The 26,937-nt window shown below is 43.6% G+C and overlaps 1 protein-coding gene across 2 annotated transcripts in view; it reads left to right on the top strand.

Annotated features, from left to right (window-relative positions):
• The window catches only part of FUZ (fuzzy planar cell polarity protein), an 876,363-nt gene that overhangs the window by 363,013 nt on the left and 486,413 nt on the right, over positions 1–26,937 (top strand). For both annotated transcript variants that reach the window (XM_044059630.1, XM_044059629.1), the window contains exon 7: positions 5,717–5,812. In XM_044059630.1, coding sequence (XP_043915565.1) covers positions 5,717–5,812 — 96 coding nt within the window. The remainder of the gene's footprint in view (positions 1–5,716; positions 5,813–26,937) is intronic.

Below are 26,937 nucleotides of genomic sequence, written 5' to 3'. Positions count from 1 at the left end.
ATCATTGATGTAGGATTTCATCTTTGGTGAATATGGCCTCAGGCTAACATCAGGCTTGGCATAGTCCTTAGTTCCCTATACACTGCCCTTGGCAAGCAGGTAATTGCGTGCCATTTCTATGTATCAGACTTCCTGTACGCATCACTCTTTTGTTCACGTATTCATGAGATCATGTGACATTCTCTGCCTAGAAGAAATGGGGGAAAGTCAGGATTTAAGGTTTCATACCTCTCAAATAGGAAAAAGGTCTTGCATTAATGGCTTTTTTTTAAATGTTGGTTCTATTAATTTAGAACAACTTAGAATGATTTCTAATTTTAGGAAGGCTGGAACAAATGTTGGCGAACACATTGGGACAACCCCCCCAACAAAATTTTGACAGTTGACAGAGATATGGAGGCTACACTGAGGTATCTATACATATGCGGCCATTGAGATGGATAAGGACAGTGAGTCCTTGTCTTTTTAATGTTCTGTCCCCCACATGAGTCCTTGTTGGGAGATACCTTTCAGTTTCTGAGGTGCAACATAGATTGACCTGAAATTTCTGCCCTGTCTCTTAAAACGTTCATTGCTGCACATCATAGGAAGAAGCCTGTGGGCTTTCTCTGAAGCAGGGCCAGTTATTGAGGATGGTATTGTGGCATTCCGAAAGCACTATACCTCTGCTCCTACAGTCTTTAAGAAGATGATTACCCTTTGTAGATACCCTATTGAATGGGTAGAGCCCCTGACCAAGCATCTGTGTGATAACTCTTATGATTGGCTCTGATCACAAAGAATGCAGCCCTTTGCTACCCTGCTTTAAGTTAGGGAGTCCAAAGCTTTGGATGGGTGTAGTATGAGTACACGTCTGTAGCATGTTGGGACTCCAAGCCCTCATTTACTTGTCTCACCATCCATGTTGCAATTATGCCTAGTGGCCAAGGCATTGAAGAAACTTGAGACAGGGCTGCAGGGAGGACCTTAGTAAAAATCTTTCAATGGCTTACAAGGTGGGCTTTCTTGCAGCACACCATAGTTGTGGTTATGTGCAATAGCTAGGGCCAAAGGCTTAGACATGTGCATAAATAACATGATGTGGCTTAGGATATCCTCCATAGTAGATCTATAGGTAGTTACTTGACATGTGGTCTAAAAAGACCATTGAGGAGCAAAGCCCAGTGTTCCACTTGCCCCAGGGCACTGTCTGCTTAAGTTACTTGCTTGGTAGGCAAATAGTGGCTGAGGGAGTTAAACCTTGGATACAGAAAGCAGCTTGCTAATAGCTTTAATCCTTTGCAAGACTGCTTCCTTCAAGGAGTAACTCCAAAACCAACATTCAAGATGCCCTGTTCATATGGGTAATGCTGTTTGGCCAGGCCTCTTAGGACTTTTAGTGATTTATCAGATCTTCACCGTTATGGAATGTCTCCAACAACCTCCTTTTTTTCCTCAGCCACTCCAGCCTGTAAAAGGATTACGTTCCCTCTTGTGAATGTGCTAAAGCATCGCATAGTCCTACCTTCCCCTGTGGCAACTAAGACTTCTTAGAGGATAGCTTTGCTAGCCATTCTCCTGTAGTCCTCACTCTGGTGTGGGGTGGTATATGGGTACAGTTGTTCTTTAAGTTCATCTTTGTGGGTTATGGACATGGTCCCTTTCAAGGAAGTATTAAAACTCATTGGTCTTCCCTGATGGTAAGCAATAGCTGGTTTCAGGCTGTCTTATCACAGCTTTTGAGACAGACCCAGACTCTACTTCTGAAAAAAGCCATGGGGCTGTACAGTACGTTTTTTACACTAGACTACTCTTGATCCCAAAGGAGAAAGAGAGTTCCCATCCCTTTCTAGGCTCAGTCACTTCAACCAGCACCTCTGGCATTTTTGTGCAAAGGTGACTGTACAGAACATCATTACCCCTTCTACTGCTGGGCTGTTGTATAGGATGAGTCCTTTTGATGACATATTGTTTGAAAGCCATGCAAGAGAGCCCTGCAGTTCATTGTGAGTTGTCATCACTTTGTATGGCTGGATTTTCTTTATTGCCCGGAATCTTTCCATGGGTTTTGGCTTTGGTGACTGAATCCTTGCAGGAGACAGATCTCCATGTGGTGTCCTACCTAGATGACTGGCTTCTGATGGCCCTGCCCTCAGACTCTTGGAAAACTGAAGGTGGCTTGGAGTGATTCAGAGAAATCCTGCCTGACTGCTCCTTGGAGAGGTCCTGCCCTGCCTGACTGCTCCTCGGAGAGGTCCTGCCCTGCCTGACTGCTCCTCGGAGAGGTCCTGCCCTGCCTGACTGCTCCTCGGAGAGGTCCTGCCCTGCCTGACTGCTCCTCGGAGAGGTCCTGCCCTGCCTGACTGCTCCTCGGAGAGGTCCTGCCCTGCCTGACTGCTCCTCGGAGAGGTCCTGCCCTGCCTGACTGCTCCTCGGAGAGGTCCTGCCCTGCCTGACTGCTCCTCAGAGAGGTCCTGCCCTGCCTGACTCCTCCTCGGAGAGGTCCTGCCCTGCCCGACTCCTCCCCAGACTATAGCTGTCACAGGCACAGATTTGGGCATTTTTTAATTGTCTTTAGCTCCTGGCCTTGGAGGGGGTGCTGGAAGTTCTCTTTGTCAACCCGGTTGTGGATGCAGCACAGAATATACTTGTGACTGATGGCTGCAACTGTCTTTATGGCTCCATTTGCATACTTAAGGGTGTGAGTGTTGCAGTTGACTTTGTGATGCCAGTGGCTTCAAAGCCACTATGCAATAAAGAACTATATTGTGGTGTACCATGCCTGGAGTAGTGCATAATCTTCACTAATATGTTAGTGTCCCTTCACTTCTGGAAGTGAACCTGCTTGAGTTTCTGATGAAAGATGCTTTGCTTACACAACAGGACACCCACTTTATCTCTCACACTCTATGAAGTATTTAGCACTCCTCTGGAGAGGTGTCTCCACATCAGCCAGTTAGAACTTTGAGCACTCCTCTCTTAACTGGTCTGTGAGGTACAGCTTCTTACTTGGCTTGCTCATATGTAGTTCGACAATTGGCCTGCCTGGTAGTAATTAAGCAGTGTGGTACTAGGGCATATCTCCTTCATAAAGGAATGATGCATGTATGGCAGTAATCAGTAGACAGTCATTTTCCTCCCTTTCTCTCACTCTTTTTGTCTCTCTCTCTCTCTCTCCGTCACTGTCTTTGTCTCAGTGTTTCACATTGCTGGGGAAGGGGCTGGACTGACAGGCTGTCTATGGTACTACTTCACTCCTTTCTTGGAGCTTTTGACGATGTTTAGTTTGAGTTTTTCAGAGGTGGAGTTGATCTTTCCTTTTGTCTCATTATTGTTGTAGGGCAGAGAGAGAGATCGGTAGATATTCTCTTTCCATGGTGCTAGAGAGTCATGCATGCTTTCAGAACATTCAACTAATTAACAAGTTCAAGTTTTAAAAAAAAAGTCTTTGTACACCTTGGTGGTCATTAGTGGTTGCAGGCCCTCCAGGAAACTTTTCATGTCCTAGCCAAGGATGTCCCTCTTGGCAGGGATGACAGCAGCTCAGGTCCTGACTGCTGATGTAGACTTCCTATGCTGGTGGATTTTGGACTTGGGTCTCAGACGTTATTGAAGAATACTTGGGACTGTTTGTATTTGGCAGGCCTACATCTCCAAGTAGAAACAGTTTTCAGTCTTAGTGGACTCTACTTTCCTGACCAGTAACTTTGCAGATGAGCATGGCCTATTTTTGGCATATTTGTTCTCAGTTTTTGCATGCTGTATGGACATGTCCATTATTTCTGCCTAGCAGCAACAGTCCGGCAAGTCCTTAAATGAGTGTTGCAACTCTGTAATTCTTTGGAGATGCCCCAATGAACACAAAAATCTAGTATTTATTGGCTTTCTTAACTACTGTAAGACGTTTGATGCCTTAGATGTCAAATTTGTTTCTTTGACAGTGCTGTTTCTGGTGGGTATCACTTCTGCATACAGGATCTCAGATCTTTAGGCTTTCTTGCTCCTTAGCTATATTTGTTTTCTCATAAAGTTTAAATTCTTCTTTACATAATCTGTGTTCTCCTAGAAAGTGGTCTCATGTTCTCCTTGAAGCACTCATTTCATCTTCCTGTTTTCTTTGTAAGGGCTGGAACTGGGGGGGGAGTAGTTCTTCACAACCAGGATGCTCCCTATAAACACCTATTTTATCTAAAATGGTTGCATGAGTTTAGGATGATGTGGCAGTGATCTCCTTTTCTGCAGACAGGGAAGGACTTGCAGTTTCCATGCAGAGACATTCCAAGTGGATTGTTGACAGTTAACGGAGTGGCTGCCTCCAGTGATTGCATTACATACGTCTCCCTTGCAGGCATCTGTATTGCAGCCACTTGGTCTTCTGTGCACACCTCCAGAAAGCATTGTATATCATTGCTTGTGTATTATGTCTGATGAAAAGGATATACCCAACCAAGAACAATATAGTCCTTCTATAGATCAACTGATACAGTCAGAATGTCTATGTTGCTTGATCTTTAAGTTCATTTAGCAGGACTATGTGCTTTCCATTAAGTGGTATTTAAGATGGTTGACAGTGAGCCGTGTGTGTTCACTTAATTTCTACTTCTGCATTAAACAGAATGGCTTAATTGAGTACTGTTCTACAGCTGTTACTCTTGCATTACTTAATTGCGGTGTTATGTTTGTGTCCTATTTGGTTTATCAGTAGTGGATATGGGTTCTTTAAAAAAATAAAATAAACATAAACACCACTGCTGAAAGCAAAATGGCTAAAATAATATCAGTGCTGGAGAGAGAGCAAAGCCACCTGTTTTGCATCCCCTAGTGTTATTTTTTTTCAACTAAGGTTTGTTAGCTTGCATAATTGTTTGACTTCTGCAATGGCATGGCTCTCCATAGGCCTCTTTCCCTCTTTAATATAATTAGCTCTGAGATTGCTCCTCCTTGGATGTAGGCCATTATTTTTAGCTGATACATGCATTTAGCTAAGTTACATCATCCAAATAACATGCTTTTATAGTAGAAGCGTTACATTTTTATAATTTGTTGAAATGTACCCGTGGCAGTGTTGGCCGGCAGAAAAACTGATGTCATGTTTAATAATGCTGCTCTATTTTCCTTTATTGGCCCCCTCCAAAAAATTTATCTGACAGATTTGTTTATACATCTGAAAATGTGTGCAGCTAGTGTAATAAATGGTATTGCCTCCTCATTGACTGTTGTAAATGCAGTTAAGCCCAGTAACTCATTTAAATAATTGTATCCAATATTTAAAAATAAAAATGCTTGTAGTAACATTAAAGCAAATACATCAAAGACATTCTTAGACTATGTACATAAGTATTCTATAAGAGAAACGGGTGAAGCATAAAGGTTGTAAGTAGAAAGAATGTAAGAATCAACTATAAATGGTAGGTGTAAATTTTAGGATGTAAAAAGGAAGAGAATATGAATTAATTTTGTTATAGAGAGTGAAGATTAGACAGTAAAAAAATAGAAAAGACAATAGAGAAATTACATGTTAAGGATAAGTTTTTAGTTGTGTATGAATTAAAGGTAAAATAGTTGAACCAGGCGAAGTCATAACAGAAAGTCACATAAGTGGACAAATCCAGTTAGAGGCTAAGTGAATTTGCATTCAGATCTGTTGTGGTTAAACACATATTCTCTCTGTAAGGTAATACTTTTTCCAGACACTTTGTGTTCATAGTAACATTTCTTTTCTTACTCCTGTTCTTAGGTACCTCATCGGTTGCTCACATTTCTTCTGGTTCCAGGTGTGGAGGTGTGCATCCTTTGTGGACCTGTGCCCTCATTGCAGGAAGTAGAGAGAGAGGTGAAAACTGCTGGAATGTATTTTGTACTTTATGCATGTGTTTGAGGGGTTAACACTGTTATGGAAATTAAGTTATAATTGATTATTGACAAAATGATTTTAGGTTTTTGCAGCAAGTTGAGATCTATGAGGTAAGTTGTATTTGGCAGCATATTTGCAAACTGCTTTAGTAACCATCCACCTTTCACATGCTTCTTACTTCCCATTTCTGGGTTCTACTTAATGCATTAAGGATCATCTTTTCTTTGCTATAGTCATTGTCCAGTATCACTGATGGTAGACCCTAGCTAACTCATAAAAAAATGAGCTGTACTTATGTAGCCAGTAACATCAAATGTAATGTTACCAGTGGTGAGCAGTGTTTTGATAAAACATTCTTTGGGGGGGGGGGGTAAAATGTGTTTGGAATGAAATATCCCTCTTTTCTAAATTTTTACACAGGGTTGGGGTATTGCAGCAGCCGTCACCACCTTTATCAATTCAGAGCACTCTCCCGTGGTCTGAGACCGCCATTCCTGTCACACATCTTCTTCCACACAGTCCATCCTTTAGTTGGATGTCCTCCATTTTCAATTGCCTTCTTCCTATGTCTTCCATTTTCATAGGTTCATAGGAGGGTACTAGGCTATTGGCCCTAGGACCTATATATGCCTAGCCAAAAATGTACCCTGGCTTTCGCCACCCAAGAAAATTATTTTCCTGTGCCCCTGTTGAGCTGAGCCACAGAAGTGATCTCCGGGGTGAATTTCCTATCTCCCATCCAATCATCAAGATTTTTCTTCAAGAGTGCTAATGAGGAGCTCTGTTTGACATAGATAGGCAGTCTCTTCCAGAGTATGGGAAGTCTCTGGGGCAGGAATCTATCCCTCCAGCATGTTCTGTTTATTGTGGTGATAAGGTTTAGGCCCCTAGAGCGTGTAGCTCGGAGGGATTGGGATTTCTTTAAATGGAGCATGTCCAACAGCTCTGGGTTTGACATAGCTTTGTATGTTAGGCAGAGATCACCTCTGAGTAGGCGATATGCGATGGAGTAAAGCTGGAGTTTTTTGAGACGGTCTACGTAGGGCATCTGTTTGAGGCCAGTAATCCTCTTTGTGAGGTATTTCTGTGGCCTTTCCAGTTGTAGATGTCTTGTGAGGTACATACTAAAAGGAGCATTGTACTCGATAATGGGTCTAATGAGTGATGAGTAGAGGGGAACAATGACCTCTTTTTTTCTGGATGAGAAACCATTTGTTATGAGGTGAGCCACGTAGAAGGATTTCCTGACCACTGTGGCGATGTGATTATCAAAGGAGAGACTACTGTCCACCTGTGTCCCAAGGTCTCATCACATTTTTGGCGTTAAGTAGACTACCAGCTATGTGGTAGTTCATGGGTACAGAGTTTTTACTAAAGGGGATGACAATACACTTTTTGGCATTGAGCTTCAGGCCATGGCTTTGACACCAGGCATCTGTCTCAGTGAGGCCCTTTTGTAGTATGTCCACATCGTTAGGAGTTTTGATTATGGCTCCTAGTTTGCAGTTATCTGCAAACTTTGTTAATAAAGACCTTCTGTGTTAGCCTGTACTTCAGAGAAGTAGATACCAAACAGGAGAGGACCCAGCACTGAACCCTGTGGTACTCCACTTGTCACTGGTCTGAAGTCAGATTTGGAGTCTGTTACTTTCACAGTGTGGGTTCTGTCCATGAGCCAGTTGGCAACCCATCTTGTGACATAGGGATTTATACCTAGTTTAGTGAGCATATCTATAATTCCAGAGGGGGGATGGTGTTGAAAGCCTTGGCAAGATCTAGATAAGCTGTGTGAACCACCTTACCCTCATCTGTGGCGTTGGTGACTGCTTCAAAGAAGTCAATCAGGTTTAGGAGACATGATCTGCCTTTTTACAAATCCGAACTGGGTAGGGTCCAGAGTTTGGAGATTACCAATGTCTTTGTTTATGAGTTCCCTGATTAAATGTTCCATGACCTTGCAGACCAGGCTCGTCAGGCTAATTGGGCAGTAGTTCCCGGTGTCCGTCGTGGCTCCCCCTTTGTGGAGTGGGATAACCGTCGCGGTGCACCATTCAGTGGGTACAAAGCCTGAGGTGAGGCTATGACTGAACATGGTACTTGGGTAGGGTGCCAGTTCATTCTGTAGTTCATGTAGAACGCAGCCTGGGATATTGTCAGGTCCCATGGATGCTGTGTTGTTGGCATTAGAGAGTGTGTTTTTTACCTGTGCAGCCGTGATTATAGGAACTTTGCATTCTTCCGGTATAGAGATGGGCCCTCTAGGGAGTGAGAGGGGGTAAAGTTAGCACTGAACCTATCTGCCAGGATGTTGGCAATATCAGTTGGTTCTGTATATTTAGTGCCATTGTGCTGTAACTCAGAGCAGATCTGAGTTTTGCCATTGAGATTCTTGACATAGCTATAGAATGCTTTTTGGTTGTCTTTGGAGTCAGTGGCAATTTTGTTTTCGTAACTAGCTTTGGAGGATTTTATGAGGGATCTTAGCTTCTTACTGAGGTTGACCAGGACATTCCTCCAGTCGTGGGATTTTACTCTTTTTTGCAACAGTTTCTTTCTTCTGTTGTAGAGTTTGTTTATGGCAGAGGACCACCAGATCAGCTTCCTTTTTTTGGAGGATAGCATCTTGGTTCTATTAGGGATAGCATGATCCATGCACTCGTGTAAGTGCTTATAAAGTGCATTTTTTTTAGGATTCAGCAGTCGTAACTCTATTGTCCATCTGCATGGGTGTCATGAAGTTTGCCACTTCTGTCTTAAGAACTGTGAAGTTGGCTTTGGAGAAGTTTTTTTACGGTGGTTTCCGTAACTGGGGATGGAGGCGGGATGTGTATGTCTAGGGTGATTAGCTTGTGGTCGGATCTGACCAACAAGGAATTGACCTCTGGTGTGGAACACTGGTTGCCCATGTTGGTAATGACCAGGTCTAGGATATTACTGCCCCTGGTGGGGTGTGAATAAGTTGATCCAAGACGTGGGAATTTATGAATTCCAGAAAACGTTGAGCAAAAGCGTTGGTACATGAGTAGTTTTCCCAGTTAATGGTGGGGTAGTTGAAATCACCCATTATTAGGGTGTTAGGTTGTACCCTAATACTTTACAGTGTATCAAGAAATGAGGAGTGGGAATCCTGGGGCATGGTGGGGGGTCTGTAGCAAGCTACAATTTGGATTGCGGTCTTGCCCAGAGTTAGTTGCACTTGGATAATCTCGGATGCATTATGCTGTTCAACTAGCCTGGAGGTGTGGATATCCTTAATGAATATGGACACGTCTCTACCTTCAGTGCTTCTTTCTGGGTTAGGTGGCCGAAAGGTGTGGTATGAATTATAACGTGGTAATGCAGTGGTAATGCAGGGGTGCTCTCTGGAGCTTTGAACCAGGTCTCTGTCACTGCACAGATGTCGATGTTCTCCATTTTAAGAAGTGCCTCGAGTGAGTGCATTTTAAGGTTTAGACTTCTAGCATTGAGTAGCATTACCCTCATATTTTGCTTGCTTGTACCTGTTACGGTGGTGAATTTGCCATTTGAACCTTGCCTAAAAGCAAGAACTTTAGCCAGTATCCAGAATCCCAAGGGCGACAGGGGAAAGCCATCTCTGGCAAAGCATTGTGGTCTGTCGATCATGTCGTCCCCAGGCAGACAAATACTGGATCCCCTTAGAATGACACCAGAAGCTTAGCCAATTGTTGAAGTCAATCATTTTGTCCTTGTACTGTGGCATCATTCTGGGTGATGGCAGGATGCTACTCAGGGCCAGGGTCTTACCTGCCTGGGCTACAAGATCGGAGAGCTCCTCCATGTCTCTTTTCATGTAGTCCAGGGAGGTACGTCTCAGGTCATTCACACCAACGTGGACAATGACAGTGTCATATTTGTACTTGTTGTGGAGTGACCAGAGTGTGTGCGTTATGTGGCGGATCCTGGCACCTGACAGGCAGCTGACAGTAACTTTTTCCTTGTTTAGCCTGGTGAGTGGAACATTAGTGTACCTGATTATAGAGTCACCTATGACTAGAGTGTTGGGTCTTCTTCCTATCCCTTCTAAATCTTCTGTCAGATATCATCATGTGTTTTCCTGCATGTATGACTGAACCACCATAATCTGTTTTCCTTGACTTACTGTCCAGTCGGGGCTAGTTTGGATTCTGCTCTTATGTCCTCGTTTCTACATCTGTCCCATATTACAAATTCTCCTACCCTTCTCAAGTACTTCATCTGTATTACTTCAAGATTCCTCAGCTGCTCTTATTTTACTGCCCACTTTCTGTGCCCTATACAAGTACTGATGTGAAATTGTTCTGTCTCGCCGTTCATTCTTCACTGATGGGTTTGGAGACGATCCCTCGGCTCCTAGTCTGCACCTACTGCAAAGCTCAAGGATTTCAAGTAGGTCGAGGCCAAGTCTTTATCCCGTGATGTACCTTGAGTTACCTCAGCTCTAGTTTGCCGCTGCAACCGATTGGAGGTTCTTGCTAGCTCGGGCCAGTAAAAACTTTAATGCCTTTCTATTTACAAAAATTATTGTTAGTTTATAGTTAGATTAGTTAGATATTTAGATTAGATAAGCTCTTAAAGCTTTATCTGCAGTGTTCCCTTCCCTGTGTGCTTTCTTTACTGTATATTTGGCCTCGTTTTCTTCATAGACCTATTTAAATTTTTTGACTAAACAATTGTTATTCAGTGACCTTTTTGTCACATTTGTTATTAGCATAATAGTGTGTGTTTACTTAGTGACTAGTAAGTGCTTTTTCAGTGATCTTTTGTCACTTTTTTCCTAGCAGAGTACCTCATAATTATTAGTTAACTTGCTGCTGAGTTAATTTCTGTGTGTGTGCATATATTAAGCCTGTGTTTTATTAGAAGGTTTATTAGTAGTTATAGTTAGCTTTAGTTTAAAAGGCTTAATTGTGTGTGTGTGTGTGTGTGTGTGTGTGTGTGTGTGTGTGCGCGCGCGTGTGCATCTGTGGTTAGTTAGCCTGTTTTTTATTAGAAGGCTTAGTAGTAGCTATTGTTAGCCTTAGTTTAAAAGGCTTGTGTGTGTGTCTGTGCTTGTACAATGATAATTTATTATTTTACTATACCTGTTTTGTATGAATTCATACTTGTATTTTTACCTCTGTATTTGAAATTTCTTTTTGTAACCTCTTATTGTGTGTAGTGTGTGTTTTTTTTTTGTGGAGCTTTTCTACCCGGGCCTCCACTGAAAATGGGCACTTTCTGGCCCAGTGGACTTCCCCGGTAATCAAACTGAAATAAATAAATAAATAAATAAATAAATAAATAAAATAAATATTTAGCCTGTTTTTTATTAGAAGGCTAATTTATATTTGCTGTTGTTGGGTGTGTCCATTTCTGTCATGGCTGATGACGAGGACAAACACCCTAAATCCAAATCCACCAGAGCCACGAGAGCAAGAGACTTAAACCTCAACACGGATATAAATAGGACGTGCTGGAGGGACAGATTCATCACCCAGAGACTCCCTACACTATGGAACAGAATCCCAGTCCATGTGAGGCAGAGCCCCTCACTGACTCTGTTCAAGAGAAATCTTGACGAGTGGATGGGAGATCGTAGGTTTACCCCGGGAATCATCTCTGTATCACTGCTGGACAGAGGCACAGCAAACTAATGGGTATAGTATTCTCAGCCTAAGGGGTGGTGAAAGCCACACACACTCTGGCTAGGCTTATAAATGCCCTAGGGCAGATAGCCTAGTATGAACCTATGAACCTAAGTCAGGGTTTAAAAAATGCCCTAAATGCGGGCAAAAGATGTCTGTTACTGACTGCCATGTGAATTGTCTGCTGTTTGGGTGCCTTGCACTTACAAGAAACATGTTCCATATGCCATTCTTTTTCCTCTAGAGTCCTCCAAGAGAGAAAAAGGAAGCTCATTGACAGGGGTTTGTTGAAACCTTCTTTCCAGGAGGCTTAGAGTGACCAGGATGGACCTGGTAAGTTCTCAAAGTCCTCCAAGACTTCTGTCATTTCGAAAAAAGGCAAAAAAGTCAAAAGAGTCTGACATTGGCTCCACAAGTCGTGGAGCCCACTGTCTTTTCTTTTCGGAGCCGGTCCCCGGTTTTGGAACCGGTATCCGAAATTCCCAATTCTCCGCTTCTTCAGTCAGTACCATCAGTCCGTTGATCTAGGTCTTCTGTTAGCCTCTAAGATTTGGATGTGGATCTGGTGGTGCAGAAGATTCTTCAGGCACCGGCCTTTGCAAAATTAACTGCTCCGACCCAGGTGGCTTCAGAGCCAAAGACCCTTATGCCAACTATGTCTCTTCCTCCTCCGAGCCATACCGGTCCTTCGGAGCTGGAGGAGTCGGACCTGCTGATTGTGAAGCCTTCGGAGCAGATGCCTGCTCCTTTGTCTTCATCTCCTTTCACTCTGATGTCCTCGGCTCCGATCGAGGACTCTAGGAGCAGACACTCTGGTCGGGTCTGGGGAGGATAGTCGGACTGACTTGTTGGTTCTGACTCTGCATCTTGGGGCTTCGGCTTGGATGAGCTTGGCTCCTACCTTGGGCTCAGAGCCCACTGTCCTGATGCCGGGAGTATCGACGGTTTCTTTGGATCCGTTGGTCCTTTCGCACCAGAGCAGGGGTGCCTTCGAAGCCATGAGGAGAGTTATGTCTCTCAAGACATCCTCAACTTCAGGTCCGGCTTCTTCATCCCCTAAAGCGCCTGTGTCTGCTTCTGCCTCACAGATCCTAGCTAAGTGCAGAGACCCAGAGCCTCAGGAAGCCCCATTGGGTGGCCCATGCTCTTCCAAGACCTCTCCAGAAGCTCCCACTGAAGAGGTTCCCAGGAAAAGTGTGTGTAAGAGGAAACATTTGAACTCCCTTCAGGAGTCATTAACATCTGATACTGACTTGGATGAATCAGAAGGGTCCCCACGGTCCCCTGCTGAGGATATGTCATTTGCAGAGATACTGGAAATCGTTAGGCAGAGGGGTGACTGGCAGTCCACCAATCCTACTGAGGACGAGTCGGTTCTCCTGAAGGCTTTCGAGTCTCAGCCCTCCACTTCCTGGGTGTCTCCGCCCTTCAAAGAGCTTATGCAGCTGGTCTCACGAAGGGCGTGGGAGTCTCCGGACACTATGGAGCCTGTCCTTAGGTGGCCTGATAAGTTCATATCTGCCCCCTAGATAAATCCTTCTTGACCAAAGGTGTGCCAGTTGATGCCATGGTGGTGGCGGCAGCCACCAGAAAGGAAATGTCTGAAACTTTCTCGTCTATCCATCCTCCTAACAGAGAGTCTAGGATCATGGATAGATATGGGAAGCACATGTTTAGTTCAGCGACTTTTGCTCTTCGCTTAACTATTTAACGAGACTACAGAGAGATCTCCTTATACTGCGGTGGTGGTGCTGCGGTAACGTTGTCGCCTCATAGCAAGACGTTGTCCCATTCGATTCTCAACTAGAGCATCTTCTGTGTTGTGTGTCAGGGCTGGTAACCCGGTACGTAAAAATCCACTACCATTCATTAGCGGACCGGAGTTCCGCTGTGGCGACCCCTAACCGGGAAAAGCCGAAAGATACAAACAAACAGAGAGATCTCCTTAAAGAGCTGGGAGATGCTCTTCAGGGTACAGTAGCTGCAGGAGCTACAGACAAAGTTGCCTCCCAGCTTGCTACCCTCAATTCCATAGTGAACTCGTCCTTGCACCTCATTTCATATGCAGCTGATGGAATGAGTAGGGCAGCGGGTACAGGAGTTGCTCTTAGGAGACATGCCTGGATGCGTTTGTGTTCCTTCGCGGAGCCCTTCAAGTCATCCTTCGTGAATACCCCCATTGATGGCTCGTCCCTTTTCGGGCCCAAAGTCAAGGAAACTTTAACCAGGTGCGAGCACGACGGAAAGACTGTCTGCCATCGGGGTCTGTTTTTCCATCCCTACCAAACCCTACCCCAAGGGTCAAAGGGGAGGGAAAATGTGGTTCCGAAAAGCCCAAGGAGCCTTTCAGGACACACGTGGTGAACCCCCCTCCAAGGGCAGAGGAGGGGGCAATAATGGAAGACATCGCCTTCGTGGCAGTGGGGGTCCGCAAAACCAGGGTGGCAGAGATCACTTCTTTGGGAAGCCCTACCAGCGCTCCTGAAAGGAGGCCCAACTGTCCTGCTGTGGAGGCAGTCTGGGGTCACTTATCTTTGTACCCAGACGCCTGGCTCAAAATAACAAATGACAACTGGGTACAAAGCATCTTTTCCAGAGGATACTTCATGCCATTCGCCACACCCCCTCCACCAAGAAGGAAAATCCTGGACATTCCACCCAGTTACAGGGAACAAGCAACAGCAGAGGTCCAGACGTTGCTAAGAAAAAGAGTCATCCAGCCAGTCCCAGCAGGCCAGACAGGATCCGGAACTTACTCAAGATTCTTTTTAGTTCCAAAAAAGATGGGACCGGAGACCTATATTGGACCTCAGCAGGCTAAACAAATCTGTAAAGAAAGAGAAGTTTTGGATGGTCACGCTTCAGTCAATTCTTCCGTTCTTAGGGAAGGACAATTGGATGTGCTCTATAGATCTCCAGGATGCGTACTACCACATAAAAAAGGCCAGGCCAAGCAGGGATCATCTGTGCTTCCGGCTGAGAGCCAATCATTACCAGTTTCGAGCCTTGCCCTTTGGTCTCACTACAGCCCCCAGAGTGTTTGCCAAATGCATGGCAGTGGTCACAGCTCACCTGAGACGTTTAGGATTCCAGGTGTTTCCATACCCAGACGATTGGCTCCTTACCGTCACCTCCAGGCATCAATTCATTCAGACCAGGGAGTCCAATCTGTTACACTGCAATCAGCTGGGCATTACAATAAACTCAGAAAAGTCTGCCTTGTCGGCATCGCAGAATATAGTCTTTATCAGAGCAGAACTGGACCCCATCACCACCACGCTAAGACTTGCAGTAGAGAGAGTCTTACTTCTCCGTCAGCATGTCCGCATTTTAATATCCAGATACAAAGCACCAGCATCAGAAGTTCTGAAATTATTACGAATGATGGCAGCAGCAATTCTGGCCATACCACTGGGTCGTATGCACATGCGGATACTGCAATGGCTGTTGTTCACTCACTGGTCTTACCAAGAGCTACCCATGTCTCACATGATAATGATCATAAATTCCTGCAAAAAGGATCTTCAGTGGTGGTTGACCTCACTTCATATTACAATATGACGCCCATTCGTGCTACCCCCTCCAGCGGCTACAGTGACCACAAACACTTCCCCAATAGGGTGGGGGGGGGGTATTTTCAGGGAAAGACAGCCCAAAGCACATTGACCGATCAAGAGACACATCTGCATATCAATGTCCTAGAGATGAGAGTAGTACTTTTGGTGTTGCAGTACTTCCAGGACTCTCTTCTCTGGGTACGATTGCAATTCAGACGGACAACATGTCAGTGGTCTCGTATTTAAACAAACAAGGAGGAACCAGATCATACCCCCTTTGTTGCGAGGCCCTCAGAGTATGGAAGTGGGCTATTTCCACCCAGCATTTTCTGTTAGCAACGCACATCCCAGAGAAATCCAGCATGATAACAAACAAGCTGAGCAGAGCAATTTTTGTTGCCCCATGAGTGGTCCCTCAAGATGGAAATAGCGGACAGGATATTCTGCAGGTAGGGCCAGCCTTGCTGCGACCTTTTTGCCAGTCACATGAACATGAAATGCAGAAGCTACTTTGCCCTGATTCCTCCTCCAGGAGAAGCCCCAAGGGACGCACTTGTTCACGATTGGCCCCCAGGTCTCCTTTATGTATTCCCATCAATCCCATTGATACCCAAGGTACTACAGAAAGCAAAAGCTCTGGGAAGGACCATTATTCTAATAGCTCCTCATTGGCGTCGTCAGATTTGGTTCCCCTTTCTTCGACTTCAACTTTTGGAGGATCCCTGGATTCTGGACCCAGTTCCGGACCTTCTGACTCACTCGGCGGGGGAACTTCATCTCTCTCTCTGCAGTCCCTGAAGCTGACAGCTTGGCTGCTCCAATTCCCATCATAGCCAGGTTTCATAACCTTTTCAATGAGGCAAAGCAAATTCTCCTATCCTCTCATAAATCCTCTATGAGGAAGCTTTACCTCAGCAAATTGTAAAAAGTTTCTATATGGGCCTTTAAAAACAATATTGATCCTTACCAAGCCCCTATGGCCTCTATTCTAGAATTCTTAACCATGCTATTCAGTAAAGGAGCTGCAGCAGCAACAGTCCATGTTCAACTTGCTGCCATTTCTAACTTTCATCTGGGATTTGAAGGATTGAATATTATGTCACACAAATTATCCAAAGTCTTTCCCAAAGGGACTTTTCATATTAGACCACCTGTGAAATCTCCCTATTCTCCATGGAATTTAAATTTTATGCTTTCCCACATAATTCTTCCGCCATTTGAACCAGCTTCCTCATGTGACCTCAGATTTTTGTCATGGAAAACCATTGTTTTAGTGGCTATTACTTCTGCCTGCAGTGTGTCAGAGCTTCAAGTCTTGTCCATCAAGCCTCCTTATTTGATTTTCCAAACCCCTTTTTCTTGCCCAAAATTTGCACTGAAACTAATTTCAACCAAATTATTGATTTTCCAGTTTTCTTCCCCAACCATTCCAACAATCTAGAGTACATGCTTCACAAACTTGATGTTCACAGACAGTTCAGATTTTATTTGGATAGAACAAAAGATTTCAGGGAATCAGACCAGCTTTTTGCTCCATTTTCAGATTCCAGGAAGGGTAGGCCAGTGGCTAAAACAACTCTGTCTAAATGGTTATCTGATTGTATCACCTTTGCTTATTCAGCTGCCACTATGCCCTTACAGCAGAAAATGAAAGCTCACTCAGCCAGAGCTATTTCTACATCCTCTGCTTTTTCTGCCAGACTTCCTAATGATAAAATTTGCAAAGCAGCCACTTGGTCAAAACCTCACACCTTTATCACTCATTACAGTGTTTACAAGGCCTCCTTTGGATCCACGGCCCTGAGAAATATACTGCCGTGAGCCACCCAAGGTTGATGGTGCTTGGAACGCTACCCATCAGTAAAGAATAAATGGCGAGATAGAACAACTTCACATAAAGAAGTTATGTACTTACATAACGTTCATGTGAGTTCTTCTCGCCTTCATTCTTACGTCCCTCCCTCCTACCCCTCCTGGGCTCTCCGAAGACCTAGATGCTAGATCCTTCCTGGTCACTCAACCCTTCTCCACTCTCTCTCTTATGGAGTTATAGAATGACATATGGTATTATTATATGCAGCAAACAAGATCTGAGGTAACTCAAGGTGCATCATGGGATAGGGACTTTGCCCCAAGCTACTTGAAATCCTCAAGCTTTGCAGTAGGTGCCGACTTGGAGCTGAGGGATTGGCTCTGAACGCATCAGTAAAGAATGAAGGCGACATGAACAACTCATATGAAACGTTATGGTAAGTACATAACTTTTTTTTTTTTGTATACCTTCTTCTACTTCTTCAACATGACACAAAAATGGAGGAGAATGCATCTGAAACTGAGGCAAATGCTGTTTCATGGAAACGCATGGAGAAGCGATTGAAGGATGTTATGCTTGATCATGGAGTTATTTCAAGCAGAGTTATTAGATTTAATGGAAAGTAGGAGCGGCAACAAGAAGAAATTGTAGTTAACAACCCTCCAATTGGGATTGTTGAGGGATGATGTCTTGGCAGATGGGGAGCCAGAGAGTGGAAATACATGATTTATCTTTAGGTGAAACAGTGGAAAAGATCTGAGAGGAAGAGAGAGACAGACACTGAGAGGATTTAATTTGTGGATGTAGTAAGGACAGGTGCAATAGAAAAAAAAAAGGAAAGTGAGAAAACTGAGACAGAAAAGTAGAAATTTGTGGTGCGTATACAGAGCAAAGAAGTAAAACCACTGGACAGTTATGAGATTTGGGATACAGTTGTTCCTCTGTGTACAAAAGCTCAAGAGGTAAGAGCCTTTATTTTAATTAAGAATGAGACTTATTTTGACATTTTTGAAATGTCTGTGGGACTAGAAACTTTTCTGGGAAGGTTTGAAAAGAAAAGATTTTTTCCTTGGAATAAATAAAAAAGTGAACATATTTTGTAGAGAGACTGATAAAGAAAATGTTAAAGGGCATTTAAATTTCTGCACAGTAGTAAAAAGCATTGTAAAGGTATTTTATAAAAAGGGTTTATGGTGTTGCTCATCTTGGTTTACAATAAAAGACGAACAGATGGGGTACTTCGTTTATATGTAGAAACACGTATAAATGGATAGCAGCAATACAAAATATAAACAAACTGATTAACTGGTAGACTACACAGACATGCATGCTTACATCTCAACAGCTTACTACAAAATGGCAGTCACATGTGCTCAGTATTTGTACACTTGTGCAAGCTCATGGAAAGCTTCTTAAAGGTATACATACATATTGATCTACATCCTCCCTGACTTGTTCACAGTAAAATGACGTCTGAAAAAAAGACATGCAATTGTATAGACACTAAGAAACAAACATAACACTTGTGTTCTTATGTCCAAGTTGCAGTGTATCTGAAACATGGTCTGGAAGTGCGACCTGATGTAGCAATATAGCAATCAGAACTGGATTTAGCAACAATTGGTGAAAAAACAAATTCTGGAGTTTCGGGATTCTTCTCGGATATAGGGATATTTACTGGAACATCCTCTGGAACTGGAATGTTGGATAACTCGCTCAGATATTTATTCTTTCTCGCAAGTATGATCCTGCAGTACAGGCTCAGACACTGGGATCAGATTTTCCATTTCCGCCAAAACTCAACTCCTTGTGATTTAACAATGTATTATCTCGGCTCTGGATATACACTTTTCATGACACCAATTTGATCAAAACCTTTGGACATCTGCATCCTCACTATTTTCCCTTCTCATAATAGATTGAGCAGTTTGATGGACTTGTCATAATAGGTTGTCTGGGATAAGTACTTCTTCAATAGATGGGCTTTCACTGATCTGTTGTTCTTTACACATGGAACAAATAGATGACTGCTAATTGGTAGTGTGGATCTGGTTTGTCTCAACAGAAGTCTCTGTGCAGGTGAACCAAGATGTTTCTGAAATTCAAGAAAACATCGCTATTGTCTCGTTTTGACTTCTCTAGTAATTGTTTCACACTTTGAACTTCACATTGTGTCAAACCATTTGATTGTGGGTACTCAGGGCTACTTGTAACATGAATAAAGTCCCACTCTTCGGCAAATCTTTTGAACTGCTGTCTTGTAAACTGTGTACCATTGTTAGAAATAGCTTTGTGTGGACTACCATGGACTGCAAAATGATGCTTCAACTTAGTAATGACAGTATTGGACACTAGATTAGGAAGTAGGTCAATTTTGAACCAATTTGAATAAGAATCTACTAACACCAAGTAATGTTGACCATTCCACTTGAAAATGTCTGTAGCTACTGTTGACCAAGGTAGTTCAGGAACCTGGTTTAGCTAAAGTGGTTCTTTTTGTTGATGTGGCTTAGTACTATGAGACATACAAAACAAGATGTGAAAGTACTGTCTTGATGTCCCTTGACACAGAAAGCCAACATACTAATCCTCTCTCCCTTCTTTTGGTAGAACCTGCTCCTGGGTGGCCACAGTGCAAAACCGTAATATACTCTTGTTGTAAGGGCTTTGGAACAATCACTTTTGGACCTTTCATGAGGAAACTATTGTCAAACAAAACCTCATCTCTGCAAGGAAAATATGGTTGCAGCTCATGAGGTAAACAGTATTGCCTTGACGGCCATCTTTAACTGATAAAGTGGTTGAGCTTCTGAAAAACTGGATCTGTGGCTGTATGACTTCTAAGCTCATCAAGATGTGTGGATGAAACATTTCTCACTTTTATGACTTCAAAATCAAGTTTCTCTGTTTCATGCTGTTCATTGGTATTTCAGGGTGATCTGGATGAAGTATCAGTAAGATAAAGAAATGTGCCTTTTGTGTAGACAAGACTGAAACTATACTTCTGCAATTTGAGCATCATATGTTGCAGTCTGGTAGGAGCTGTATGCATAAGATTTCACAGAATAGTAACTAGAGGTTGGTGATCTATTTCGATCTTGATATGTCTACCATAAATAAAATCATAGAACTTCGAACATGCCAACACAGTTGCCAAGAGCTCTTTCTCTGTCTGCATATACTGCATTTCATTTTGAGTAAGAGTTCTGAACACATAGGCTACTGGTCTACCCTCTTGAAGAATGACTGCACCAAGACCAAACTTCGAAGCATCACAGGACAGAGTAACTGGTTTGTGAACATCATAGTATCTGAGAGTTGTTTGACTGGCAGTGCTCTGTTTCAGGACATCAAATGCTGTCTGGTGTTCTGACCATGACCAAGATGCATCTTTGCGTGTCTGCTCTCCAAGCAGTGCTGAAAGTTGGCTCTAGTCTGGAATGAACTTGCCTAGGTAGTTAACCATGCCAAGGAAATGTTGTAGGGCTTGAATATAGTCTGGAGCTGGCATCTCAAGAATAGCAGTTTGCTTGGAAGGATCTGGTCGTATCCCGAACTGGTAAATAAATGACTAACAGAAGTAACTTCTCATAGCCTGAACTTGCATTTTTGAGGATTCAGCTCAAGAGTCACTTCATGTGCTCTTTTCAGAACTTTCTTGAGGTTTCTGTCATGCTCAGCATCACCATTACTTGCTACTAGAATATCATCTAATTTAGTAGCACACGGATACCCAGAAACAAATTTGCTCCATTGCACACTGGAAGACTTCACTGGCAGAATTTATCCCAAATGGCATTCTCAAAAATCTGTACCTGCCAAAGGATTACTGAAAGTGGTTAGCAAGGAAGATTTTCAGTTAAGCAAAATTTTCCAAAATTAACTCTCTAGATCTAGGACAGAAAAAAGTGGCATTTGACATAAGAACAGCAACTTCAACTGTACGCATTGGATGATGAGGTCTTTTCAGTGCTTTGTTCAAGACTCGTGGATCAGTACGTATTCTGATATCATCTGAGCTTTTCTTATGAGCTACCACCATGGAAGATACCCATTCAGTAGGTTCATCAACTGGACAAATCACACCTTGCTGCATCATTTTATCTAGCTTAGCTTTGACTCTGTTTTGCATAGCTACTGGAGCTTTCTGGGCTGGTCTGACAACTGGGCCGACTTGAGGTCTAACTTCATGGAGTACACAACTGGTAGTTTGCCTAGTTTGTCTTTGAAAAGATCAACATAGGTAGAAAAAATAGACTTGGCGAAATCAGAACAGTGTTCTTTTAAGCTTATGTGGTGCATTTCTTTATTAAATAAAAGTAGTTTAATTGTCAAATTGTGTCTGAGTTCTAATAACGACTGTATGTGCCTTTTGACCACGTAAAATTGCAAATCATAGCTGTTCCCAGCAGAGTGACATGAAAGCACTACTGAACCTTCAGTTTGAATTTCTTCACCACTATAAGCATCAAGCTTTGCCAAAATAAGGCTCTCGCCAGCACATACTCTAGCAAATGTTTCTGCTAACATAACATTGCACTTCAAATCTGTCTCGGCTTTGAGCACTGTGGGTTTACCATTTATCCAAACAGTGCAAGATACTTCATTCTTTGCCCATAAATCTACTGCATTGACTATTTCATTAAGAACAGACACACTATCAACATAAAAAGTAGGATCACAGCTTTCTAGTTGATCAGCTTGTCTTTTTGAATGTTCTCTTTTAATAAAAGAATGAGCTTCTTGTGATTTACAAAATCTTTTGGAAATGATTCCACTTTTTACGTCTGTGGCATTACTGACCAAAAGCTAAGCACTTTTCTTTTGTAGACACGTGATTGCCGCCACAGTTATGACAGTTGACTATGAGGTTAGGTGAGGGTACATGCTTTGAATTTGTTGACTCACCCTTGTGCTTCATTAAGACTGCACACAAGCTGGAATTTGCTAGAAAGCTATGGGATTTACCAGGGACTATTGCGGGGATGACTGTTGCTGCCATGTGCTTGGGCCTGATTCTTTTAACCACATGCTGCACACTATCAGCATGAGCACTAGAAGGTACTGGAAGCATGCATTTGTCATTCGTAAGCATATTTGTGTGCTTTACTGTAAGCTCATATATCTGGCAAATCTCAATGGCATTATTCAAAGTTAAATCATTGTCACGAAGCATAATCTTTCTCACAGCATCATCTTTAATACCACACACAAGTCTGTCTTTTACTAACTCATCCTTTAAATCACCATATCCGCACGCTTTAGCTTTATTTCTCAAATCAGATGTCCTTCATGGATGCATCTGCAGTCATAACAAATGGGTTGTCCTGTCGTCAGGCAGCCCTTCGGTCGGCCGGATTCCAAAGTCTGGGTCCGGCTTCGGCTGATGTCGCACTTCACCCGACGTCATCTCTGCTGGTCTTCGGGTATAAAGGCATCAGCCGACGCCATTTTCCTCAGTCTTTCTTGCCGCGTGGCGCCCGAAGCAGAAGCTGTTCGCAAGTGCCGGTCGGTCAGATCCAGAGATTACTACTACCGAATACTACTTCGAAGACTTCTAAAAGCTAAGTACCCCGTTGGGGACTCTTTCTTGCCTCAGCCGATGTCAGAAAAAGTCAATAACTGTTTAACTTGTGGGAAACAAATACCTCATAAAGATTTCCACTCGTACTGTTTGCCTTGCTTAGGCCCAGACCACGACGTAGCAGCCTGTTCGGCCTGTGCTTCCTTCAACCGACGAACGCTTAGGCGTCGGTCGTAGTTTGCTGAACAGTTTTTCGGCTCAGATTTTGTGTACATTATGCCGTCGGATCCTCCGACTACCCAAATTGTTAAAAAACGCAAAGAAAAAGACCGACACTCGCGGTCCGTGGTTTCGGCCGAAACCACGGTTAAGCAAGCGAGTGTCTCGGTTTCGGCAAAACCGAGAAAACTGGTCAATCTTCAGCCGAATCCATGACTACTACTGAGGCTCCTGCTACCTTACCTGAATCAGCCTCAGAAATTTTGCCTACAACTGTGGTTCCTACTGATCTATCAGACACCATCCCTTTGGATATCTCTACCCCAGCACGTGGTGCTGCTAGGCCTCCTGCAGCCATGTCTATTAAGGCCTTTGCCAGGGCTAAAGCAGCCAAATCAGCTAAATCAGTGCCTGTTAAACCACCCTCACTCAGGCCCACTTCTAGTTCACAAATGCTTACTCTGGCAGAAGATTTAATATCCTTAATTAGGGATCCCAATCTCACCCAGACAGGGCCTCTCAGCCCCCAGAAAAGAGACCTAGAGCAGAGCCCCCCGAGCCTGTGTCCTCTGAAGATTCTGCGGATGACTCAGACATTACAGACCAGCCAGAGGCTCCTTTTTCCAATTATGAAGATTCAGATGCTGAAGAATCCATTCCAGCTGCCTCTCCACCAGAGGAATTCTCCTTTGGGGAAACCTTACATGCCATGAGAGAACAATTCCAATGGCAGGGACAAGATTTCTCAGATTCAAGAAAAAGGCTTAGGACTTTTCTGCACTTACCACAACATAGGCCCTTAGCTATACCTCATGTCCTATCTGTTGTGGACGATGCATTTAATGATGTCTGCACTGCACCTGATTCTTTACCTCCAGCCCCTGCCAAACCAGATAGATTTTACAGGGTGCCAGACACTCATCACCACCTATACAAGGCCCCACTTGCAGACCCCGAAACTATATCCCAGGGGCCTAAGGCAGTAGCCTCGACCACAGCAAAAAACCCTATTCCTTCTGAAAGGGAATCCAGGTCCTTAGAGATGGGGGGAAAAAAGTCTACACCTCTGCTACTCTCTCAGCTAGAGCTTTAAACTGTCAGTTTCACATGATCCAATACCAAGAGTTTATGCTTGATCAGTTAATTAAAAAGCTGTCCTCTGATGAATCTTTAGATAAGAAATATGTATTAGAAATGGTGAATAACATCCAACAGGTTAGTAACCATTCTTTAAAATGTGGCTATGATGCACTGGAGGCTTCATTTAGATCAGCCATGACTGGCACAGTGATAAGAAGGCATGCATGGTTAAGAACAGGTCTTGCCGGATCATGTTAAAGCTAAGCTATTGGATGCTCCTATGGATAAGGCCAGTCTATTTGGGGAACCTGCCCAGCAGGTAATGAAGAAAATGGAAGAGAAGGCAAAATCTGTACAAACAGTTAAAGATTTCCTACAGGTTCAGCCCCCAAGGTTTAGCAGGAACTGGCCTGCCAAAAATTGGTCCTTTCCTGACTCCACAAGATCACAAAGGGGCAGGAACAGACGCTCTAGGGGCAGAAATCAATCCAGAGGAGGTGCCTACAGAGGACGACAGTGGCAAGGCAATAACCGAGGCACAGACACAACCACTGCCACTGCAACAGGACAATCACAGTGACTTGGCTCTGACTCCGCCTACCAGGGAGCAAATAGCAGCACCTTTAGGCGGAAAGTTAGCCTTATTCTCGAAAAATTGGCACTATATTACAAAAGACAAGTGGATTTTGCAAACCATAGACCAAGGCTACCGGTTCCACTTCCACACTTTACCAGTAAAGAGGAATGCCAAACCTGCCCCCAAATCAAAAAATAGAAGCCCTGCACCAGATAGCGGAATTAATAAAGATAAGAGCTGTGGAAAGGGTACCAATAATAGAACAGGGCAAAGGATTCTACTCCAGACTCTTCCTAGTTCCAAGAAAAGAGAAAAACTGGAGACCTATTCTCGACCTGTCCATCTTAAACACATACATCATTGTCCCAAAATTCAAAATGCTGACCCTACAGCAACTTCTTCCCATGCTGGGCAAGGAGTGTTGGCTGGTAACTCTAGATCTCAAGGAGGCATACCTGCACGTCCCCATTCGACCAAATTGCAGAAGATACCTCAGATTTCTTGCAGGATCAGAGCACTATCAATTCTCAGCATTGCCCTTTGGCTTATCTACTGCGCCCAGAGTATTCACAAAATGCCTGGCATCAGTAATCGCTCACTGCAGAGTACAGGGAATCCAAATTTATCCATACCTGGACGACTGCCTGTTACAAGCGGACAACAAAAGCAAGCTGACAACAGATTTACAAAGGGTCATTTACTTGCTACAAGCCCTGGGATACACAGTCAATTTACAAAAGTCAAGGCTGATACCATCCCAGACAAGAACTTTCTTGGGCGCGGAATTGGACACAGTAAAACAGATGGCATTCCTAACTGCAGAAAAACAAAAAGAGCTCCCTCTTTACTTCTTGGCATTAACAAAGCAGAACAAACTAACAGCAAGAAAAGTTCTGCAGGCCTTGGGCTTCATGGCATCATGCATAATCTTGGTCCCACTTGCCAGACTGCATATGAGAAAGTTACAGTGGTACCTAAAGAATTTATGGTCTCAACACAGGCACAGCTTAGAAACAGAAATACCACTAATCCCATGCTTAAAACAGGAGTTCCTATGGTGGGCTCAAGCATGCCAGTCAAATCCAGGCTTACCCTTCCACAACTTTCGAGCAAACCAAACCATCACAACGGATGCCTCAGACCTAGGATGGGGGGCACACATGCTGGACAAATGCGTACAAGGACTGTGGACTCAGGACCAGCTGCACCTGCACATAAACCAAAAAGAAATGCTGGCAGTAAAACTGGCAATCCTAAAATTCAGACCATTCCTCAAAGAAGGCCATTTGATAAGGACAGACAACACCACAGTCATGTGGTACATCAACAAACAGGGAGGCACTCATTCTTACCCCTATGCAGAATGACTTTGGACCTTTGGAATCTGGCTCTCAGCTACAACATCCAGTTACAGGCAATATTTGTACCGGGAAAAGAGAACACCCTAGCAGACATTTTAAGCAGAACCACCTCGGATGCTCACGAATGGATGCTACACCCGGACATCTTCAAGGCCATCACAAAGAAATGGGAATGCCACAAATAGATCTATTCGCTTCCCCACAAAATCACCAGCTCAAAAAATTCTGCACAAGGACATTCCACCCACTTGCATGGAAGGTGGACTCTCTATCCTTCAGCTGGAAAGGCCTGACAGCATATGCATTTCCACCTCTTCCCTTGATGCACAAGGTACTACTGAAAATCAAAGAGGAACGTCCAAGGATAATTCTGATAGCTCCGAACTGGCCAAGACAACACTGGTACCCATTGCTGAGGAGTATGTCTCGGGAGAAAATGTGGTCAATACCCCTGATGCCTCTGATGTTAACTCAGAACAATTACAACATCATACATCCAAACCTAAAAACCTTGCAACTGACTGTCTGGAACATCACATAGCAGTAACTAACCCAGACCTTTCACAAAGGGTTAAAGACATTATCCTTGAAGCCCGCAGACCTTCAACAAGAAGGAACTATGCAGGAAAATGGAAAAGGTTCGTCATTTGGAGTACTGAAAGAGGAAAAGATGTGTCGAACATAGATATTGCTAACATTCTGGAGTACTTGGCAGAGCTTCTACATACAGGCCTGTCCTATTCCTCCATCAAGATACATGCATCAGCTATTTCAGCAGAATACAGCTTTGATCCTCCTGTCTTTTCACATCCTCTACTCAGGCAGTTCCTCAGAGGGATCAAGAATGTAAAGCCTCCTAGGAAACCACCATTACCAGCATGGGACTTTGAATTTTGTACTAGAAATGTTGACACTCCCTCCGTTTGAACCAGCAGCAACAGCAGATCTACAACACCTGTCATGGAAAACTGCTTTCCTATTGGCTATTACTTCAGCAAGGAGGGTTTCGGAACTACAGGCCTTAATGGCAGTGCAACCCTTCCTAATCTTCCATCAAGATAGGGTGTCCATGAGAACTAATCCTACATTTATGCCTAAGGTGGTATCCAGTGTGTCTTTAAACCAGGCAATCCACCTACCTACCTTCTTTCCCAATCCACAAAACAGAGGTGAAAGAATAATGCATACCTTGGATGTACATAGACAGTTACGCTACTACCTGGACAGAACCAAAGGTAACAGAAAAACTGACCAGCTCTTTGTAGCCTATGCAACAGGAAGGGAAGGAAAAGCAATTTCCAAACAGACAATCTCCAAATGGATAGGAAATTGTATAAGATTCTGTTACT

Source organism: Protopterus annectens, chromosome 17.part0 (genome assembly GCF_019279795.1).
Source record: "Protopterus annectens isolate FY-2018-M chromosome 17.part0, PAN1.0, whole genome shotgun sequence".
NCBI lineage: Eukaryota > Metazoa > Chordata > Ceratodontiformes > Protopteridae > Protopterus > Protopterus annectens.
The sequence above is the reverse complement of the archived record's forward strand: the minus strand, read 5'-3'. Positions and strand labels throughout refer to the sequence as shown.